The 22,326-nt window shown below is 39.6% G+C and overlaps 2 protein-coding genes across 10 annotated transcripts in view; one reads left to right on the top strand and one right to left on the bottom strand.

Annotated features, from left to right (window-relative positions):
- ITGBL1 (integrin subunit beta like 1) overlaps window positions 1–16,382 on the top strand; it is a 212,207-nt gene extending 195,825 nt beyond the window's left edge. The window contains exons 9-11 of the mRNA XM_072782451.1: window positions 6,107–6,253; window positions 13,097–13,210; window positions 13,648–16,382. Of these exons, the coding sequence (XP_072638552.1) occupies window positions 6,107–6,253; window positions 13,097–13,210; window positions 13,648–13,739 (353 nt within the window). The 3' untranslated portion in view covers window positions 13,740–16,382. The remainder of the gene's footprint in view (window positions 1–6,106; window positions 6,254–13,096; window positions 13,211–13,647) is intronic.
- Window positions 9,377–22,326, bottom strand: part of FGF14 (fibroblast growth factor 14) — a 613,045-nt gene continuing 600,095 nt past the window's right edge. For all 9 annotated transcript variants that reach the window (XM_072782458.1, XM_072782452.1, XM_072782454.1 and 6 more), the window contains one exon: window positions 9,377–20,944. In XM_072782458.1, the coding sequence (XP_072638559.1) occupies window positions 20,808–20,944 (137 nt within the window). In that variant the 3' untranslated portion in view covers window positions 9,377–20,807. The remainder of the gene's footprint in view (window positions 20,945–22,326) is intronic.

Here is a 22,326-nt window from a genome sequence, read left to right as displayed (position 1 = left end):
GAGTCATGAAAATGACTGGCAAACAGGAAAACGGTATGAAGTAAGACCATTCTAACTTTAATTAAATTATTGGTGAGTCATGTTCAATGATTGTAGACCACATGTGGACCTTCTCAAAACATCTATATTAACAATAAAAATTGTACGTGATCTGTAAGTGCATGAATTTTTTTAATCGAATAAGTCACTACTGGAAAAACATGTTCTGTCCAGAGTGAAAATCCCTAAGAACTACTCAATTTTTAGTGGTATATGATTTTAAGATTTCATAAAGAAAATATATCCACATGTTGGCTCATGTGTATTTAATTGTTTTAGTTTAATATAAACTTAATCAGAGACATCCCTCCTTTATTCCATTTACCCAGGATAGAAATAAGAAATGGACTGCTTATTGCTTTTCTTCTTTCCTCTGTGTTCCTGGATTAGCTGCTGCCCACGAGTCCAATTGAAGAAACAAGAAGGGATAATGTAGAGCCACCTCTTAATTACACAATCAGTTCACATTTCTTCAGGGAGTTCTTTAGTTCATAGCTGCAAATTGAAGGAGAACAATCCAGGTGCTGCTGGATTGTTCATATTGACAAAGGCCCCCAACCACTGACTCAAGCCCAGCCTTTCTTAGCTTGGATAGCAGGGGGATTGTCTCCAGATTACATCTTAAGTCACAGACCTCTTTTTCTGAGTTCATAAGTGTACCAGTCAGGACTGGAGGTAATTTACAGAATCTGCAGGTTGTCACTCCAGGGGTGGATGGTGAGGTGACTACCTGAGAGCCATCAGTGTGTCCAGGGTGATTTTTATAGTCAGTGTGTCTATCTTCTAGAGAAGACAAAAGAAGAGAGAAAAGGGAAAAGAGCAAAGGGCACATCATGGCTGAACTGTCTCATTTTGGGGGGAAGACAGTAGCTTTCCTGGAAACCTCACCCAAGATTTTCTCTTATATCTCATTTATTAGAGCTGCTATGTCTAGGTCAAAAGGAGCCTGGGTAATCCAACATTTTCAGATGTGTATATTATCACCTCCCTGAAAAAAATGAGTGCCCTCCTAATATTAACAAGGGGAAAAGAATATTGGGCAGGTGATATGTAGTATCTGATACAATTAGATTTACTCATGGGTCAGTTTCCTATTTAAGAAACATCATTTCAGTATTTTAAGGAGATGTGTCTGAGAGTCCATGAATTTCACTGGCAAAGGTGTTTGTCTAGAGCAGCACTGTCCAGTAGAATTTATCAAAGATAATTGGAGTGTTCTGGATCTGCATCATTCAACACAGGAGCCACTGGCCACACGTGGCTATCAGGCACTTGAAATGGGTCTAGTGTAGCTAAGAAACTGCATTTTACATTTTATTTAATTTTAATGAATTCAAATAGTCATGTGTGCCCAGTGACTACTATATTGGGCAACATAGATCCAGAGCATCCTTGGTGAATATTTTGGTGTGGGAGAAGGGAAGAGAATAGGAAGAAAGAGCAAGGATGGGGACACCAGATGCAAGGAGTAAGTATCTGAAGAAGTGAGTGGCTCTGGAAGAGAAAATTGGATGGAAAATTACTCACCAGTGTGAAGACTTGGGAAGTCAAGCAAAGGCCAATTTAGCGTACTTCAAATGGTTCATTAGGCTGGATCTTTCTAACGTTCATTCTAGAATGATCTGTTGCACACTTATGATATAAAAATAACTTATCACTATGGATTCTGTCTCTGAGCAGACATGTTTTTACTGAATGATATATGTGCTTGATACTCCAATAGTTGTGCCACCCCGGGTGTTTCATTCACAGGCCTTAAGTGACAGCGTAGTAGAGTTGGTCTGGCAAAAGCTGACACTACTCTTAAGGTCTTTTTTTTTTTTTTTTCTCCAATTTTCAGGAACATTCCACTCAGTAGGCTGCCTTTATGGAATAGGCCTCCCTTGTCATTTTAGAAAATTGTCTCATTTTCTTCCTTCTTTACTAGATGTTCCTACTTATCTGGCTTCTCCTCCTCTACCCTAGCCCTAAATATTAGAGCTCCCTAAGACTAATTTCTCCCTCAGTGGGCTCATTCTCTTCCAAATGCTTCAAATGTTATCTGTTTTTGGAAATTCCAGCATGTATAACCTATCCCTAACCTGTGAGCACCAGATTTGTGTCCTCTACGTATGTGACCCATCTAATTGGTTGTCTTAAGAGTACCTCAGACACACAAGATTCAAAACAGAGCTGACTTTCTGCTCTCAATTGCTCCCTCCTGGAGCTTCCATATCTAACAAATAACATCATTATTTATAATATTTCTCTAACTAGAAAACTATTTCTCACTCGCCGTGTCCATTCCAACACCGGGTCCTATAGGCACTACCACCAAAGCAGATCTCCGTCTACTCTCCATCATTTGTGCCACCATCTCTGTCACCTTCCACTGGGACTCCTGCAGTTCTCTCGTTTTCCCCATGCTCAGGGCCTCCCAACACACCTTAATCTCTCCCACCCAGCTGCCAAACTGAATTTGCAAATTGTAGATTATACCGTATCACTCTCTTGCATAACACCCTTTTATGATTTTTCATTCCTCTTAGAATAAAATTGAGACTCCTTACCACGAATAAACAACTTCCTATGTTCTCATTCCTGAATATTTATCTGGCTTTGTTATTTATTCCATTTTTCTCTTACTCAATTTTCTTTGAACACATTGACCTTTTCTTCATTGCCTGTATCATGCCAAGCTCTTTCTTATTCCAAGAACTTTTCATTAGCTTTCCTAGAACATTGGCTGTCTGGCTTCTCCTTATCCCTTGGGCGTCACGGAACTCTTCTCTGATTACTCCGGTTAGCAGTATTCTCACTGTTGAATATACCAGTACCCTCTTGAGTTCTTCCAAAGCTCAAGTGCATTTTTGTGCTTGTTGGTCCTTGTTTTCTACCCTTGTGGACTATAAGAGGCTGAGAGTAGAGCTAGTATGATGCCTGGTGCACAATATATAGTCTCTTGAATGGATGCCCATATTATTAAAGTTTATTAAAAAAAGATTGTATTAAAATCTATTTAAAATTTTTAAGTAAAGAAAAGCCATGTAAATGGCAAAGCAAAACATTTAAATACCAGTGCATTTTGACCATTGTCTAGGCTAGATGCCAATTTAATTTTGTGAAAGGATGTGATGAATGAGCTAATAAATGAAAAACAATTTCCTATTTCCTTGAATATAAATTTTATATTACATTACTTGCTGTGAGGAGCCACTTAGTTATTCTCAATGATATCCTAAGCCAAAGGGAGAATGGTTTTTTCTGCAATAGAGATTAAATGATTCCAATTATATCAAATTGATGGTAATTCTTATTAGCCAGGGTCAGTAGAAACATGAACACTTGGAAAGTCCTGAGCTTTATGTCACTGGTGCATAGAAGCTCTTTCTTACTATTTTGTGTCCCAGATTATCTGCCTCCAAAGATGGACAATTGTTTTAACATCTTAAGTAAACCTCACGCTCAGTGAATTTTTGTTTTGTTGGAGAAATCAAGATATAATTGATATAACTATATCAATTAAATTGATACAGCAATCAATTTAATAACAATTTTTTTGTTTGTAGCTCTTAGGGGACACTGACTCTAACTTAAGCCTACCAAAATACAAAAATAAAACAGAGCCATCCAAGAACTGTCCATTGTCCTTTAGTGACAATGCATTAACCAGATGACCTGTAAACATGCCCTGGATTCAGTTTTTGGTTCTTTGTAAGGATTTGCGGAGAAAAAAAAATGAGTAGAATTTTATTTAAAAAAAAAACGATTTCAATCTATGAGTGTTTTTTTGAGGATCCACTATGTCTAAGGCAGTGTGCTTGGCACTCTGGAAGACTACAGTGATGAATCAGAAGTGATTCCTACTCTCAAGGAATTCACAGTCAAGTAATGGGTATATTTGATATGTAACTAGATACCACAAAGTGCAAGATAAAGTTCCACAATAGAAGTGAAAAATAAGGTAGTATAGAAATTCAAAGGAGGAGAAGATGAATTTCACTTGGAGATATTAGAAATATTCACAGAGGTGTTAGTCACGTTCCCTGAGCCTTGAAAATTATCAGGACCAGGCTGTGTAGGGTAGGGACAATGGATTTCTATCTTAGCAAAGGCACAAAGTCAGAAAAGCCTGGGAAATGTACACAGAGCAATGAATAGATCAGTTTAAGTCAAGAAGTATGTGAAAGGGTAGAAGAGAAGAGAGGGAGTGAGGTTGTAAAAGTAGGACAGGGGTGTATTTCAGGAACCTAAAATGTAAGCAAGGCTATGTAGGTGAACTTCATCCCATAAGCATTAGGGAGCCACACGGGGCTAGCGCTCAAGGCTGTATGTAAGTGGAGTCATGCTATGGGAAGTGTTGAGCACAAATGTTGGAAAAAGACCAGACAGAAGGTCTCTCAAAGGTTTATGATGGCGACACTGGTGGACATTCTGGAAGTAGTTTCAACAGGTTCTGGCAACTCTTTAGCAAAGAGGAGTAGGAGAGGTTCACACGTGATTCAAAATATTTTGATCTGGATGACTGGAAGGATAGTTGTGCCATTAAAAGAAATGGGCAATACAGAAGAGAAGCTGTGGAAAGGAAAACTGTATACACAGGTGTAGAAGTGTCAGTTTGGATGCTAGTAGAATACAAAGTATGCAATCAAGGAAATGGACTTCAGGAGAAATTTAGAGGCTGGAGATTTAGTCCTGTGATCATTGCCATTCTCTGAAAGCCTGTGATTTATTAATTTTTCAAAAGAGAGATTATAGAGAGATAAAAGAAGATTAAGAATAGACAATGAGGGAACACCTGCCTTCATCGGGTCAAAAAAAAAAAAGTAGAAAAATAGACAAAAGAGGAGTGTTGGAAGGAGGAAGGTCCCATGTCCTGAAAACCTCTTAGGAGAGACTTTTCAAGAAGAAAGTGCCCATGAATGCCAACTGTATACCTTTAAACTATGTGGCAGTTAAAACTACCTATCATGTCTGTCCTGCTTGATTTTTGTAGCCCCTGGTGCCTAGCAAAATTCTCTAATCATAATCAGTAAAATTTTACCAAACAATTTTTGATTGTTCTGTTTGGAGAGATCTGGCTGTAAGGTAATGAACGTACAGGTGAAAGAATAAAGCATTGGTTGAAAAATAAGAAATTAAAGTGAAAGATGAGACAGTGTAATGGGATATTGGTGGCAAGCAATTAGATGGACTTCTATGCTGGTGCGTAACTGTCATAAATACAATGTCATATATACACCAGAAGATAAACATCCCCAGAACCAGGTTCCAATGGCAAAAACAAAAGGAGGAAAAGAAGTCCCAGATATGAGTCTAAGCCTTATGCTGTTTTTAACATCTATACAATAAATCTACTTAAACTTATATCCGTTCTTATTATTAAGGGGAGGAGTACACAGATAAAGTAATATGATATCATTCCTATGGAAGTTAGCCTTTTGGTTTTTTTATTAGTAAACAATAGGAGAGCAATCAATAAATTCAGCAAGCCATGGTAACGTGACTAGCCTTGCAAGCTGGTCTGGATGTCATGGTGTGTACAATGAGGAAGCGCCCTAAGACTTCATGCTGATAAAAATGCAAATATGGAAGTACTTTGTATCAAGCAAGGATGATAAAATTGTATTTTATTTTGTTTTTAAAGATTTTATTTATTTATTCATGAGAGACACAGAGAGAGAGAGGCAGAGACACAGGAAGAGGGAGAAGCAGGCTCCATGCCGGGAGCCCACTGTGGGATTCGATCCCGGGTCTCCAGGATCACACCCTGGGCTGAAGGTGGCGCTAGACTGCTAAGCTACCAGGGCTGCCCCTAAAATTGTATTTTAAATTGTTGCAAGATTTCTTTATTTCTAAGACCATCTCCTATGCTACATTTGAATGTAGTATATTAATCTGGAACTCGATTGTGAAATCCTCTTAAGTAATTATATGCCAAATTGTAGAAGGGAAAGCATGTTTGCTTGATAGGAAATGAAGGCTTATGGTTTACATATTTCTTAAGAGCCGTGATTCAGCTGGATATTTATCCATCTTCCCTTCTCACTGCCCCTGTCCACCCCCCAACCCTGTGATTGCTTCGCAGGCCATGGCACATGTTCCTGTGGTCACTGCGTGTGTGAGACAGGTTGGTTCGGGAAGCTCTGCCAGCACCCACGGAAGTGTAACATGACGGAAGAACAAAGCAAGAGTTTGTGTGAATCAGCAGATGGCATATTGTGCTCCGGGAAGGGTGAGTATCTCTGCCGGAGCTTGGCCTGGGTCCCTGTTCTGACACATTCTTTGTACAGCAGCATGTACAACCTTTTACAGACTGCACTTTGCAGGAATGAAAACTGTGCTGTCCTCTGCTTGTACTAGATTTCAGACTTGAGTGTTAACCACATGAAGTTTGGGATCTAAGAAAATGAGATGCTAGGGAAGGATTGGCTGAAGAAAGGTCCTCAGCAACTTGCATGCATCGTCATTGCTGAGTGACATGTAATGAATAATCATATAAAGAAGAAAAGACAACAAGATATAATGGGCAATGAATGGATCCCAAAAAAGACAAAGGAGTAATTGTTGAGTTTACATGTGAAATAGCACACCCCAGAACTGCAGAAAAGTGATCACAAGTATCTGGACTGTCAATAAGCATAGTTTGGGGCATTTCAGAGGCCAGATCATGTATGTAGATGGATGTGGGGAGGAGGGGAGGGTAGAAGGTAGGAGAAGGACATAAAGAGAAACTAGATGTTTTGTTTCATAAAAAAAGAAAGGAGTATATGGGTCCCAAAGTTCGTTCTGGCATCATTTTCTTTGGCCTAAAAATCACCATTTCCCCAACCAAATGTGTAACCTAAAAAAATTTAGGCCTGCAACATGTTTATAATTTTCAAGTTGATTGAATAGGAACTACCATCTCAATCAAACATTTGCCACAGGAGCAAATTCTAGAAGAAAAGCAGTCCTACCCACTGTCCCCTTAACTCCCCCAGAAAAGCAGAACAGATTTCCTCTGAGAAAGGATATGATAGATTAAATGTCAGATACCTTGATGTTGATATTCTTGTATTAATTCTTGAAGAGACTTTAAAATCCTGTTCTCATAGTGCATATGGGCTCATCTAGGAGGCTGTCATGTTCCTCCTGGCTGGTGCCTAGGAAAACACCAGGAAGGCTCTGGAAGCTCACCAGATTCTCAGTAATGTTCCGGAGCTACCTTTTGTGAAACTAGATGGCACGGAGTGCCCAGACTCTCTTCTTCAGCACAGCAGCTTCCTTGCCCAACAGACAGCCCCCTCCCCTTTTCAGATTAGGCACAGCTACAGGTGAAGCTATACTGTTTTCCCTCAGACACCTACCCTGTGTCCGGATTAGCACATAAATATCTTTCTGAAGAAGACACAGTGAAGCAAAGTGAATGGCTGCATAGTGATGAGGGAGGTTTTAGAAATAGGATGTGCCCCTACACAGTGGCTCTTCCTTTACCTATCCCCAAAGGCAACCCCCATTAGGCTCAAAGAGGCTTTTAGGCATAAATGCAAAGATAAAATCAGATGGAATGCTGGGACCCCATGTAATGCCAGGAAGAAGGCGGAAAATTGAAACATGCTCACTATCCACAGACAACAATTTTTGTCCTTGGTTTCCAGGAATACCGTGTTTGAGACTCTGTGTTTACTGTGCTGTGCCAAGGAGGACATGCCTTCAAGCTAATACAATGACAGCCGTCAGGTGGCAGTCGAATGAGTTTAAAGCAACCACTTTGTTCCCTGTTTGTTCTCTTATTAAATTTATTCTCATTCCAACTTCCAGATGAATCTAGCGCCAGTCTGGCCATCAGGGGCTCTCAACTCCTGGAAACTCTTGCTTTAGGTTCAAGCTCTGTTGGGAGAGCCAAAAAGGGTGAAGGAATTGTGGAGGAGGAGATTAACAAGGAAAACAGGAAAGGAGGTAGAGATGGATTTACCTTCCAGGGGGAAGCAGAAGAGGAGAAAAGAAATGTTATCTGATTCGAAGGCAGTATCCTGCAAATAACAAAGCAGTGAGAATGATGAACCTGTCTGAATTAGATCTCTTCTTTCTGAGTGTAGCTCCAAACACAGAGCCCTAAAGGTTAGATTTTTTTTTAGTTGGTTTTCCATAATGGAATTATCATTGGAATAAGGATAGTAACTTTTCACAGAAACTCTACAGAATGATGATGCCCAGTCACATTAAAACATTAGTGTGCTCATTTCAATTTGTTTACTTTAAAAAGCAGCTACTTTGGGACTGTGTGTGCACGTGTGTGTGTGTGTGTGTGTGTGTGTATTTATTAGACCCACTATTGAATCGTTAACCTTTTCCACAAGCAGGCCTTGGTTAAGTCATGTTCAGTTGTAGGTATAGGAAGAAAACACAAAGCCGTGCTCATCCATGTAGCAAATACCAGTCTGTCATTTCCTACACGGAATTTCATACAAAAAGGAGCCGTTTCTTTGGAAGAAATGAACATTCCTTTTAAAGCCATTACTTTCTGAGGAGAGTCTTATTTTTCAGCATCATAAATGTAGAAAATGCAAAAAAAAAAAAAACATAAGTTGACTAAATATTGCCCCAAAGACATTTCCTCAAAACAAAACAGAACAAGGAATCTCTCTCTAGTTAATGCCTTTTCGAATTGTTTGCTTTGGGTGATGGAAATATATCCAAAGATCAATGTAGAGTTGAAAGTATATTTGTCTAAGCTGTCTATCCTTCTGTGAGTAGAGAGTTTTAGAGTCATTAAACTTAGAATGTAAAAGCTGCTTGGAGGCTGTACTTTTTAAGGCTGGTGTTAGTGGCGACGGTGGGCATTCCTACTGTTGGCAGCAGCTGGCTGTGGCTTCTTTCCTTCTGTTCTAATCAGTGCTGGATTATAGAGGAAGAAAGGAGCTAAAACCAAGATCATGAAACTGTAGGCCCAGAAGAGAGCAGGGGTGCCACAGTTCTTCCTGTCCCCATGGAGGGTACCACTCCACCCCCACCAAAAAACCACAGGAAAAGTAGTCCAGAAAGTAGACTAATGGTCTTCTAACATGGTGGTGGCATGTTAGAGAAGTCTGTGCCAGGGGACTTAACTAGGACCAGGTATTTCTTGATCTCATGGGCTTGGCAGAGTTCCATAAACTTTTTCTCAAATTTGCAAAAGAAAACCCTGCCCCCTGATGATCACAGAAGAAGTTGGAGCCTTTCTCTTTCTCCAAATATGAGACAGGCGTGAGCAATAAGCCTGAGGTCACATGGATGCTGGGTAGTGGCCCAAACTGCCAGCTAAATGTTTCCACCAGAAAGACAAGTCTGGAACATGTACTTCCCGTGAGCTGTGAATAAAGTTGTCACCTCAGGAGACGATGAAGAAATAGCGTTTTATTTCTTTACAAATTGATAGCCAAGACAATAAATCACTCCATAGAAAAATTTAAAACAAGATACATTGTTGTGACCTTCATAACAGATGGAGTAGTTAGTACAATAGTGAAAACTGCCTGCTGGGATGTCAGGTTGCAGCATTTTGTCAGGCTTGATGAACGAAAAAGAAAGTCCAACTTTATTAATGGGGCAGCTAACAAAGGTGCCTCGCCCTTAAAATCAAATTGTTTCTGTGAATAACCAGAGGGATGAGCTTAGAGCCAGGTCTCCCCTGAGTTTAGCCACCTTTGCGGAATACGTGACATGGTTCATAGGCTTTGTTCATAGGTTCATTTGTTTATCCGGATTTTACCTTCATAACTTCAACTTAGATCCAGGTTGTCACCTGTAATCCTCTTAAAGATGCTGTAGTGTGACAATGACTGTAGTTGTGTATCATTGGATGCCTCCCTAAACTCTCTCAAGGATACATGCAGAGTCTCGCATCAGCCATGGAAGTCACAGTGGGCATGCCCACCCACCCGTCATCCCCTTTCACCCGGGCTTATTGTCTTCCATCCCTAGGAAAGGGAAAGGGTACTAGTTGCGCTTCAAAACCCGGCTATAGCCCAACATTCTAGTTCCTTCACCCGATGTGGCTATCCTGTCAGAGCTGTGAGAACATAACAATTCATTTTTTGAAACTATATGAAAGTTTTTCCTGTGAGAGGCATGATGGATAGGTAGGTAGGTAGACAAAGAACAGACTGAATCTGAATGAAATCTTGGGATAACTTATTTCTGATCCATGTGGCCCTGGGCAGCTCCCTTATCCCGTTGGTACTTCCATTTTCTCCTCTTTCAAGAAGGCAGAAGAATTTCATTTCTTTCCCTTTCTTAAGTCCTAAGGATGCTTTGAAGACAAATGAGAAAATGTGGCTGGCTCCCCAGGAATGGAAGCCAATAAGAAGCACAGAAGGGAGATCAGAGCTTTCTTGGGGGTCCTTATACTGAGAAAGCAAGTAAGTGGGTTAGTGATGTTGTGGTCCTGGTCCTGAGCTTACTACCTGAGAACTCCTGCCAAGATCAGCCAGCTGCTCCCAATGGCTGGACTGGTCTCATGGGTATGAGTGGCTTCTGGCCAGCTGAGCTAAACAGTTGGTCACCTTTTGGCTGTCGTGAACCCTATGTCTGTGGGATAGAATCCTTTCCCTCAGTTTTTCCCTTTACAGAGACAGGCAGTTTGACCTCTTGTTATCAATGAAAACAGCCAGACCACTCTACAACAAAGGCTATAAAGGTCCTAATAACTATCCCACTGTGTTATTATTACACGCATGGCTATTCCTAGTTTCACAAGCCACAGAAGAATTTCCGACCTCTAAGATACACTGGGAATTGGCAAACAGGAAGGAACAACACAGCTGGGGGAAGATGCTGACCAAGAAAAGCTAGTTTTCACAGCACATACAAAAATCAATCCGCATTTTTCATTCTAGGTCTTTCAGTAACTAGTAGACTTTTGAGAACTGGAATTGACTTGTCAAATGGTCTGTCAATGTATACCATATTAACTTCAGCTGAGCTTATCAGTTTTAGGAAAATACTTTGATATGGCCTGAAGCTAAGCATTTCAGAAGCTAGAGCAGTGATTAGAATAGTTTCAGAGCCAGGTGGATACGTTTAAAAATGAAGTGTAAGATCTTTTCACGAATTGCGACAAAATAAAAAAAGATATGCTAGGTGTGATACACAAATATCATGGACATATAAAGACATTTGCATCTGCTTCTTTGTAGAAATAATTTTGCAGTGTGAGGGAGGCACTATTTTAGAAACAACTAAAAACACTCAAATTCCTCAAATAATTAATCTTCCTCTATTCATGGAAATACGGCGCTGAATATGGTGCCTTCTGAGGAAATTGCAATAAAGGGTCAATGAAATGCCCCAAGTTTTCTCTGTTGTAGATATATCATTAACCATTTGCTAATGAGTAGTATGTTGAACATTTCTGTGCTTAAGAAAAAGGAAAGAAAATCTATAAAGCCAAGATAAATAGATTTCTAAACTAAGGAAGAACTGTACCTGCAAGTGGCCAAGAAGGAGCCACCATCCCTCACAGACTGACCAGGAGGCTCAGCTCACAGGTCCTATGCAGCCTTCCAGCCACTCATCAGAAGCGAAAGTTGTCTAGATTGTGCTCAAGAGCGTGTAGATCATTCTAGACCCTCAGGAAAAGCATCAAGACTAAATGAAATCATGCTGTAGTTAAGCAAGAACTTAATCAGTGAAAACACAGTTGTCAGCCTATCACTAATTCTGACTACTCCCTTACCTTGAGAAGGGTGACAAGGCATTTCACACATTTAATTTGGCCGTTGGGGATTCTTGTAGCTAAAAGCACATGCCAGTTTCCACATGAAATATCACAAAGTGACTAAGGGATGAGACCCATTTATTTGAATCCTTTCATGATATCTATGACAAATATAATATTCCTTTCTCTAGCTACTTTTATCTCCTGGCTTGCTAACTTATTTTTCATCATTGTGTTTCACATAGGCACTAAGTAATGATCGACCCCTACCCCCCTCCCAATCCATCTTGCATTTAGCCAGTCTAGAATTTTGTTAAATTATCACAATACTTTTTCTACCTCACATTCTCTTAAGGTGATATTTGACCTGAAAAATTTAGTGATACCCCTCATGTAGTAAAAGGAAATCACGTTGGGAAGGAACAACCAAGCCAAGGAAATAGAAGAAGGGGAAGTCCTTTTTATGTGTTTCTTTTTTAGTTTTAAAGTTGTCTTTACTGCCGCTATAGAAGTAATTTTGCCATGTGAGGGTTTTTTAGCCTGTCATGTCGGGACATGGAGGGTTTATTCTTTTTGTGAGACCACTTAATTCATGTGTTTTCTTTTCTTTTAAATATACCACTCATAAAATTGGTTTTCAGTATACCAAAATATTTTTAATAGCAGAAGAGGAAGTTTTTTATTAGGTAGGAAGTAAAAGGAGAAGAAATGGGTGAAGTATTGAGGAAGTTGGTTACACCCAGAGCCTCATAGAAGATAAACTTCTGGGGGGAGATCAGAGCTCTCCTTGACCATGGCAGGGGGGTCCCGAGAGTGAGGTCCCGTAACTCAAATACCTACGAGTGGTCATGTGTGCATTTCAAGCACTTTAACGAGCCATCCAATATGCACATGTGCCCCCCCCTTTAAGAAATCATGTAGACAAAATTCCAAAACTAGAAGCACAATAATGTAGTAGTAATTTTGGTTATAAAATGCATCTTTATTTAATAGAACTTACCGTTCAGTTCCTTTAAAGAGCAGATGCTTTTAAAACATGATTCAATTCAGGGGGGAAAAAAGAGAAAAAAAGCATCTGTTTTTGAACACCTTTTTGGAAGGCCATCTATAAGAATCAGCACACTCTGCTCTTACTGACATTTCAACGAGACTGGGCCACGGAACATTTGCTAAGGCTAATTGCAACTGTCTAGATCCATAATGAAGCCTTTCCTGGATGACCTTTATGAATTGTGGTAAGTAAAGCTCCCCTCTGAGCAACAGGCTCTTCGATAAACTTTTACCTTTGAAAGATGGGTTTTTTAGAAGCCTGTTGTCTGTGCTTGTTGATGGTGTACTACTCTAGACAGAAACCTTTAGTTATGCGGTGACAGCAAGTAATGCCCTTTGTGATTGCAGGTTCTTGCCACTGTGGAAAGTGCATTTGCTCTGCCGAAGAGTGGTATATTTCGGGAGAACTCTGTGACTGTGATGACAGGGACTGTGACAAGCACGACGGCCTCATTTGCACAGGTGCGCTGTGACCTGTGCGGGTTGCTCTGCACCTCGTCCCGGCCCCCGTTTGTGAGAAAGTCCAACAGCACCGGTGGCTGTGTAGAAGGTGCTATTCTCCCAATTACTGAGTCCTGGGAAGTGGTTCTAAAGTACATGTGCTCAACATGTTACAGGGGAAATAGAGATGCAGACAAAGCCCAGCTAGAATGAGACAGGGCGGTCACTACTGAATGGATACAACTTAGTTGGTGGCACCAAGTAGCTGCCAGGAATGGTTTGAAAGATCAGATTTCCCATAGCTGTTTAATGAGATAATACTGAGGTGGCTGCACCATAAAATCTGCAGAAGATGAATGGAATGGCTTTTGATTATGAACGGCTAGGGTTGATAATAACATATTTTAACTTGGTGTGCTTTGATCATAATGATGACTCCTTTGTGTATTTTCTTGCAGGGAATGGAATATGCAGCTGTGGGAACTGTGAATGCTGGGATGGATGGAATGGAAATGCATGTGAAATCTGGCTTGGCACAGAGTATCCTTAACAATTCCATGGGAGAGGACTGGAGTCTTACTTTTCTAGGCCATTAGAACATATAAGTGCAAAGGAAACCATGTATAATCACCACTAGGACAGGTCAAACAGACTATTGTATGTTTTTCTGTCTCTGAATGCCTGCATGAAGTCTGGGTACCCATTAAAAAAAATGAGTTAAGCAAAGTCTGATGTAAATAACGCCAGAAAGAATTTTTCTTCCAGAATTTACATCAGTGGTTCTCAACAAGGGTGACTTTGCCACCCGGAAGACACTGGGCAAGGTCTACAGACAATTTTGATTGTCACACTGGGTGGGGTGGGAGGATGTGCTTACAGGCCTCTAATGGGCAGAGGCCAGGGATGCTGCTAAACATCCTACGTGCACAGGACGGCCTCCATGACAGAAGGTTATCTGACTCCAAGTGTCACTGGTGCCAGAGTTGAGAAACGCTGAATTACATGGTTGTTAGACCTGCACAGTCCTCACAAAAAAAAAAGACCATGTTAGAATCTAAGGAAATGACCCCACATAAAGCCATTGATCATATTTTTTTCAGGATTCCCTGTCACTCAGCATTTCCATATGGAGCAATAAAGACAGACTACACAGAAGGGGCAATGTCAGGGCTCAGGAGGCCAGATCTTTCTTTTTAAAGAAAAAGACTGGTCAGTGTTAGCCAGTAAGTCATTCATCTGGTCTCACTTTAAATTCACAGAACACGATCCTCTTAGGAAGGAAGTATGAAAAGTGTACAATTTAACATTTTTAATAAATAGTGACAGAAGTTGCTTACAATCTGTGTCAATATGTATTTACCTACTGCTAATTAAAAACAAAAAAATAAATTGGTAGTCAGGGGCATCTCCTGTTATGAGTTTTTTAACTGGGCAGGGGTTTAGGTGTACAAGGAATCTGATTTTTCACTATTTAAATTACTCCATGGTAACTTGCCTTTTAAAAAGACAGTATCTAATTGGATCTAGGTTGGACCTGAAATATGCATTCGTTTCCCTTAAAAGACTTTTATTTCTAAGGATACATTACTTGCTGCAAAAGTAGGGTCATGCAAAGAAGTCAAGAAGAGATACTGTGATCAAATGATACCAGTCTCAAAGCTTGGAGGATAAAAACAACATCTAGAAATGTCTTAAGTAGAAATTACAAATATTGACTCAGCGATAGGAACAAAATGTTTATTTTCTTAATGGTGAAATTTTGTTCTGTATGAAATTCACATTGAATTATGAAAATGTACAATAATTAGGACTTCCCTTACATATTTACAGTTAAATCTACTTACACACATTAGTTTAGGCAACCTTTAATTATTTGGAGCTAAAAAAACCCACTTTTTTTCTAAATGTGAATTATATTTTGTAAAATCCTACAATAATGTAACAAAACCATTTCCGCATTGTTTAAGATGAAAATTTTTACTTGGAAATTTTACTTAATGATGTAAATATTCTAGAGTCATGGCTTGGACTTTATAAGTCAAATCACCAAAAATAAGGAAAATATGCATCTGCCGAGTTACTTAAAAATTTAATATTGAAAATTATTTAAGAGAAAGTTTATTTGATGCTGACTTTTATTGTACTAATAGTGTTCTCACACTTTAATAGGTTTATAAAATTGTTATCTCTATCCTGAGATTATGGAGTGCAACCATATTAGTTGTATCTCTATTGTTGAGTATGTCCATTGATATATCAGTTTTGTAAAATGAGGGAAATATAAGCAGTTAAGAAATAATACAGATTATATTCTTTCCTCCTCTGTAATCATTTTAAGCCTTAAACAAACCTGGTATAATAGATCAGTAGCACTTTTGATGACTTGATGATGCACCATCATCAGAACTCACTTCATATCTAGCCATTTAATACAAATGACATTCAGCTTCTCCTCCTGCAGAACTCTGCTTTCTATAAAGGACCAGAGAGTAAATATTTTAGACTTTGTGGGCCACATACATCTCTGTTGCATCTTCTTCTCTGTTTTTAATACTTTATAAAAAGGGTAAATAGCAAACAAATTTGGAGCTCTTGGGCTATACAAAAACAGTCTGTGTCCTGGACTTGGCTCCCAGCAAAGCAGTACTCTATCAACCTGTGCTCTACTGGAGCTCCCCTTAATTTCCTCTGTCTTATCAAGTAATCCTGGGTGTGTCTCATTTTTCTTGTGGTTCTCTACATTTGTTATCTCTTTTATTAATAGCTACAACAAAAGGGCTTCTCTTTCAATATTTTCATAAAAGAAAATTGTCTTCAGCATTTATGTTTTTTTAAGAAAAAGTTTCTACATGGAGAAATTATTATACTAGAAAGTTCCAAATGTGATTTGTTCAAATTTTTGGACAAGGCTGAAAATATATTACAGTCAGCTATCTTCTGGGTTCATTTAGCTACAAATTATTGAACTGAAACTGAGTTATAGTGTAAGTCAACTGGTACCTAATCTCTAATGAATATTTTTCTTTTAAAACAGAAATAATTTCTTTCTACTTCTTTCTGTCTGCTATATTTCATATGTGTGTATATGATTTTGACTCTAGCAATGCAATTATCAATAGACCTATTAAGAAGTTATTTAATTTACATGTTTAAGTTGGAAAAAATAAAATACAGTTACATGTAAAGACATAAATCTTACTCTTTTTCACTGTGACTTTGTATTTTGACTTTTAATTCCCTTACTAAGATAAAAACTCCTCTTTCAAAAAAAAAAAAAGGTAGGGCAGGACCAAACTTGTAAGAGGGGAAGGGTAAATATGCAAAGCTCATTGGCTTGTTTGAGTTTGTGTGAAGTTACTGGGAGATTAACGTTGGGAAGGATGAGACATGTTTGCAGCTGGTGTTGGCACTCACCCTGCTTGTTGGCAAACCATTACTGAGGAATTCTTCCACAAGGACTTTTCAATAAAATTCGACTAAGGTCCTAAGACCCAAAAGGATAATAATTATATCCCATTTTCTTCCTGTACCCCTTGAGCTAATCTAGATTCCTGTAGCACCTTGAAAGGAATGGCCTCCACCACTTCAAATGCAAACACAATCTCTGTTAGCAAACATCAGGATTAGACTAAATGATACAGAAAACCAAGAAAAAATAAAAAATCACAACTCAGCCTTCATTTACAGACTCACTATCAAAACTCTGAAGCCCACCCAGTACCCAAGAGTCAACAGGCCCTGTATGCCCCCTTGTAAACTAAAAAACTTAAGCTAGGAAATATATTTTACTCCAAGGTAATAGTTTGCATCTGAAAGTGGGTATGTCTGCATTTAGCCAATTGCTTTCCCTGGAAATAGTCTTGTTCTGAAACAAAATTGAAAATAGGTTTCAATTATTTTGTTTCCTTCTAAAATGGATTTATTAGCCAATCCAGTCTGTCCTTCAAACATTAGTTCTCCCTGTAATGTTAGGAATAAAACCTTAAATGAAATGATATGTGGCTAACATAAAGAACAAGAAATTTTGTTGTTGTTGTTTTGTTTTATGAAAGAAAATCAAATCTACTATTTGTTATCTCAAAAACATCTGTTTTAGTCATTGAGCAACTGGCTGAGTGTGTTAAAAATATTTACTTTGCTCACTCTCCAAAAGGTAAGCAATTAGAAGCACTGTAGCAGGAGTCTTGTAGGCCTATTGTGGGGCTTCTAAAGCCACCTCTTGTCCCCACTCAGGGCAGGCAAACATTTAGAGCAAGAATCTCTAAATTCTGCAGGATTTGGAATGAAATGTTGCTCAGTACCATTTTACTCTTTACATAGGGTGCACCATCTGCATCTCTTCTCTAATATTTTCCAAGTAAAGTTGTAGCAAAACATTTTAGAAAGCAAACTTAAAAGTGGTGTCACCTGGAATATCAAAACAACAAACATTCCCGAGCATTGCTGAGTAATGGGTGAAGCCATCAGCTACGGTAACAAATCAGTAGAAATCATCCTCCCCTACCAGATATGCATGCAAAAGGAATGTGACATTAGAGACTCGATGCAACTGACATATGTACATGGAGGTACAAAACACACGGTCTGTAGATACAAATGAATTCCATCAGATTTACTATACAGAACACCAATGATGACAGATTGCACTGCTTAACAACAGCAAACTTAATTGTTGAGGGGGGAAAATGTGGAGTCTTATCCCAGAAAAAGAGCAAGAGAGGTATCATCAAAGAGCTAAAATTTTCTTTGGCATGGTAAAGGGGGACATTGAGTGTACCAACTTATTTACATGACATTTCTCTATATTTGTGGATGAAGCAATGCCATTTTGTTACATAAAGTTGTTTGATGTTTTGTAATATGCCTTCATATCAATATTTTATTCAATATGTTGTATTTGTGAATACAACAAATGGTATTAAACACAGAAACTGTACAATGCAGACAAACTCTTTGTATGTAAATTGAATAGTACATACCAACAGTTCTTGATACACAGGTCCCTACTACATGCAGTTCATCGGTGCTGTCCTCGTCCCATGCAACAGGTGAGACCAGACACAAAGGAAACGATCTAATTTACAAATAACAAGGACCCGTCTGCAATATGTCTAAACATGTATTAGAAGAAAGTATTTGACATCCATTCATAGGGATAAATGCCCTCAGAGACAACTCATATAAAAGAAACAAAACAGAGGTGCACATTTACATAAATCTCATTTACAAAAATAAATCTTGTCTTCATTTTAACCAATAAACAGCCTTGCAAGGAGGGGAAAAAAAAAACAAAAACAAAAAGTGAGTAGGGCTGATTGCCAAAAACAAATACGTGGGGTTGTTTGATGTGTGTGTGTGCGTGTGTGTGTGTGTGTGTGTGTGTGTGTGTTGGGGCAAGCAGTGTCTATAAGCCCATCTAATTGGAATGTCAAGTTAAATAATTCAGTTTGCCATAGACTATAGAATACATGTCTTTCCTAAATAATTGGTTAGTGAAATTCATCTAATGGTTTTTAACTCACCCTGTTGAAAACGATAGGCTTTAAAATGCTGTCACAAGAAATCAAGAATGGTCGAAGGAATCATTTTGTTGTATTCATACTTTAGCATTATTGACAATAAATCTACTCAAACATTATGCTAACTTTTTATTTATTAAAATGAAATCCAATATGAAAATGAAATAAGCATAAACAGTTAAATTTATACTAAATCTTTAATCAGCTAAGCAGGCCAAAATTTTTTAATGCCGGGCAAGGGCTGTCATGGAGACTTAGGAACGCAGTGGCAAAATAATTTCCCAGGAAATAACAGTGCAGATGGGGCGGGGGGGGGGGGGCTGGCGACTGGGTCAGCCTTCTGCATGGAAATAATCATAAGAGGCCAGTACATGATCCCACATATAGTTTTCTATAAATGAGGTTCAGTTTGGTCTCAGTTAACTCTTCTGAGGAGGAAACATTGAATTTTATTAAGTTATACACAGAGTTAACAAATATATTTCCAAACAGTTTCGTCTTAAACATTTTGAAACTCTCCGTATCCCATAGCGAACGTTTTGCATGGTTTCTTCCTTGTGCAATCAACGATTCATGGCCTTTCTTAGCGGTTGTCTTCCCTAAGCTCGGACTTAGGCAAAAGGAAATTAAGAAAGCAAAATCAAACAAAAGCAAATCGATGGCGTGGACCAAAAACCTGATGTTTGAACGTGTTGGTTTGCCTTTAATTTGATCCAGGAGAATTCAACAGACTGCATTCTGAGCTCATGGCAAGGCACCTCTACCCCAGCTACTGGGCAACCGGGGCCCCAAGAAGCTGAGTTACAGGTATGGAGTGGTGAGATACACAGTACCTGACTCAGCATGCTGAGCTAAAAAAAATAGTTTTTCCTAATATGTCCAGTTTAAAAACTTGTCATTAAACACCAAAAATATTAAAGTCTAATTTTATAACTAACGTTTGCATTGCTGCTGCAGAAAAGAACACAACAGCCGCCTTGCCCATGCTCTGCTGAGTATGAGTGGAACGCAGCCAAAACCGGGGATGGCATTCAGTTCGGTTCATTAAAAACAGGTAGGATTATATCTGAAATGGATTTAGGTAGCGCAACTCTTGTAGGTTGTAATCATTGAATTTTCTTTTCTTTTTTTTTTTCTTTTTTCCAAATAATGAGGATCAGTAGATGAAAAATGAACCTTAATCAGGCCTACAAGGCCTACAGAGTTCTTTGGACCCACTTTCTCAAAAACCAGTGGGTCTTGCTCGCTGGGCAAGGCAAATGTTACCATTACCAGTAAGCTTGTGATATGTATAAAACACACACACACACAAAGAAACTATAGGGGGGTGTCAAACACGTATCGTAGAGAGCTTCCCCCCTGGGACTGTGTTTGACCCATTTCTCACCCCGGCAACGCCAACCTCAGGAGCACGGTATCTGCTACTGGATAGATCGTATATGTGTGTTTAATCGATAGTGGGAGCCGGAGACAACACTCTTAAATCTTTATAGATGCAATTTGTAATAATAGGTTTAGAAGGCTTCCTGATTCCCTGATCGCTCTCCGAACTAGGCCAACTGCAACATTTAAGATTTAGAGGAATACAATTCCTGCAAAAGGTCACAGACAGTGGCGCGAGCAGCCCTGTAAAAACGGGGAGAAGAGAAATCCATAATAGCACAGGTTTACAGCGTCTAACTAGAAATTACTCAATAGTATTCGTGTGCTACAAAATTGAACTTAAACACATGGATTTCGCTGAAACAGGACTCAAAAAGGATTATGGGTAGCTGTCAGCAGGCAAGGTATCGAGTGTACTTGTGAAGTATGTCATTCACATGAAGTGTCACGGTCACAGAAAAGATATTAAAAAGGCATTCCATATCTGGTAGGGCATTCCATGGTCTGAGTTTAGCTGGTTATCCAGGTGTCTTCTTGTTCTGGGGGTGCAACAGGTTGAGATTTATCCACTTGCAACCAAGAAGTTCGAGACAGCCAAGAGCAAGCATGGGCTTACTTCCAGCTGCTCCTCAGCCACAGGAGCAGGAATGTCTGGCAAGGATAAATCACTCAACTGTGCTCAGGACGAGTAAGTCACAACACCTGTGAGGATCTGGCTATGTCGTCTTACTTTTGTTGACTGGTTTGCCTCCATTCATTATTGCAGACGCACTTGTGCTTTTACTCGGCGTCACCCCGGCCTTCGGGACCGTTTCTCCAACGTCATGCAAAGATGGTTCTCGGTACATGGCAACTGAGGACGGGCAGGAGGGCATGAAGAAAGGAGAGAAGGAGACATTACGTGGTTAGGTTCAAGGATGGCCTGTCCTTATACACCTGTCCTGTCTTCCCCGGAGTAGAGTGACCCCGTGTAGAGGGAATTCCTGCATTAATGCAATAATTTCCCACCCCCCGGCCCCCAATGGAAATCACTTCCTTCACATTCTCTGGTTTATAGAACTAAAATATGTACATGGGTGTGGGTGGGTTTTTGTCTAAGAGAGAAGGTTTAAATAGGAGCTACGGCCTCTTTGTGGGCCTCGGATATGAAGCATGCATGTGCATGCACGCACACACACACACAGTGTGGGGGACTCAGCTCTTAACCTAGTTCTTTGGACAGGCTAGGAAAATTCCGACTTCCTTTCCAGGGCACACTGAAATCAACCCCTGAACCTCATCTTTTCATCCCCATCCATCTTTTCGAGTTTGGGTATGTACACTCTGGATCATTACATTAGTTTTCTCACAAGTGGTTCAAAAGCAACATAATCACACTACTGTCAACTTCAAAGCTATCCCAAGCAAAGACCAAGAACTCACTTTCTTTAAGCCAGGGCCTCCTGGACCTCACTCCTTAGATCTCCTCTCCCTCAGTCTTGGAAACTGAAGGCATGTGTGGGGCATTTTGTATTCTTATGGATAATTTTCTGATAGATTGTTAAAAAATAAGGCAGAAGCACAAAATGGCAAGAGGGCAAGTGGGATGGAGGTCCAGGTGAGCGCTGAGGGGTTGCCTGAGTAGCATCTGGCGGCACAGTTAATCACAACAGTTCGTGTGGCTTTTTGGAAAAGGACTCCAGGGAATCCTGTGCAAGGACACGTAAGACAAACTGATGCTTGGGGGAAATTAGGTAAGTTAGAATCATCTGCCATCAGGAATGCTAGTTAATTAGAGTTGTCTAACCTGCTTTTTAGGCTTCAGAGTGTTTTATTTATAGGCTATTTTATGAGGAGACTCTATGTCTCGCCATGGTCAGGTGGGCGGACCTCTCCATGCCCTCTCCATGGTCAGGGTAGTAGAACTCTACCTTGCGCATCGGCGCAGCATGTGGATTTTCAGGAGCACACAGGTTTGAAAGTGCATGTGTACAGCAGACCTGTAGGAAATGACTCCGCAAGGTACTAAAAGGGATTAGTCCAAATCCTCCAAGCGCTTTCCAATCTCTCACTCCCACTACTAATTCAATTAGGAGACAATAGCATCCGAGCATTAACCTTGACTATCCATGTGGTGAAGTTGTGTAAGAGATATGAATGCCCCAGAGCATCGATAATTAATCAAGTACCTAATTTGCCCTAATGTTTCCAATCATATAATTTACATCCTGTATGGGTTTTGAAAGTTTGAAATTA

This window comes from Canis lupus, chromosome 17 (assembly GCF_048164855.1).
Source record: "Canis lupus baileyi chromosome 17, mCanLup2.hap1, whole genome shotgun sequence".
In the NCBI taxonomy this organism is placed as follows: Eukaryota; Metazoa; Chordata; class Mammalia; order Carnivora; family Canidae; genus Canis; species Canis lupus.
This window is presented reverse-complemented; position numbering and strand designations above follow the sequence as displayed.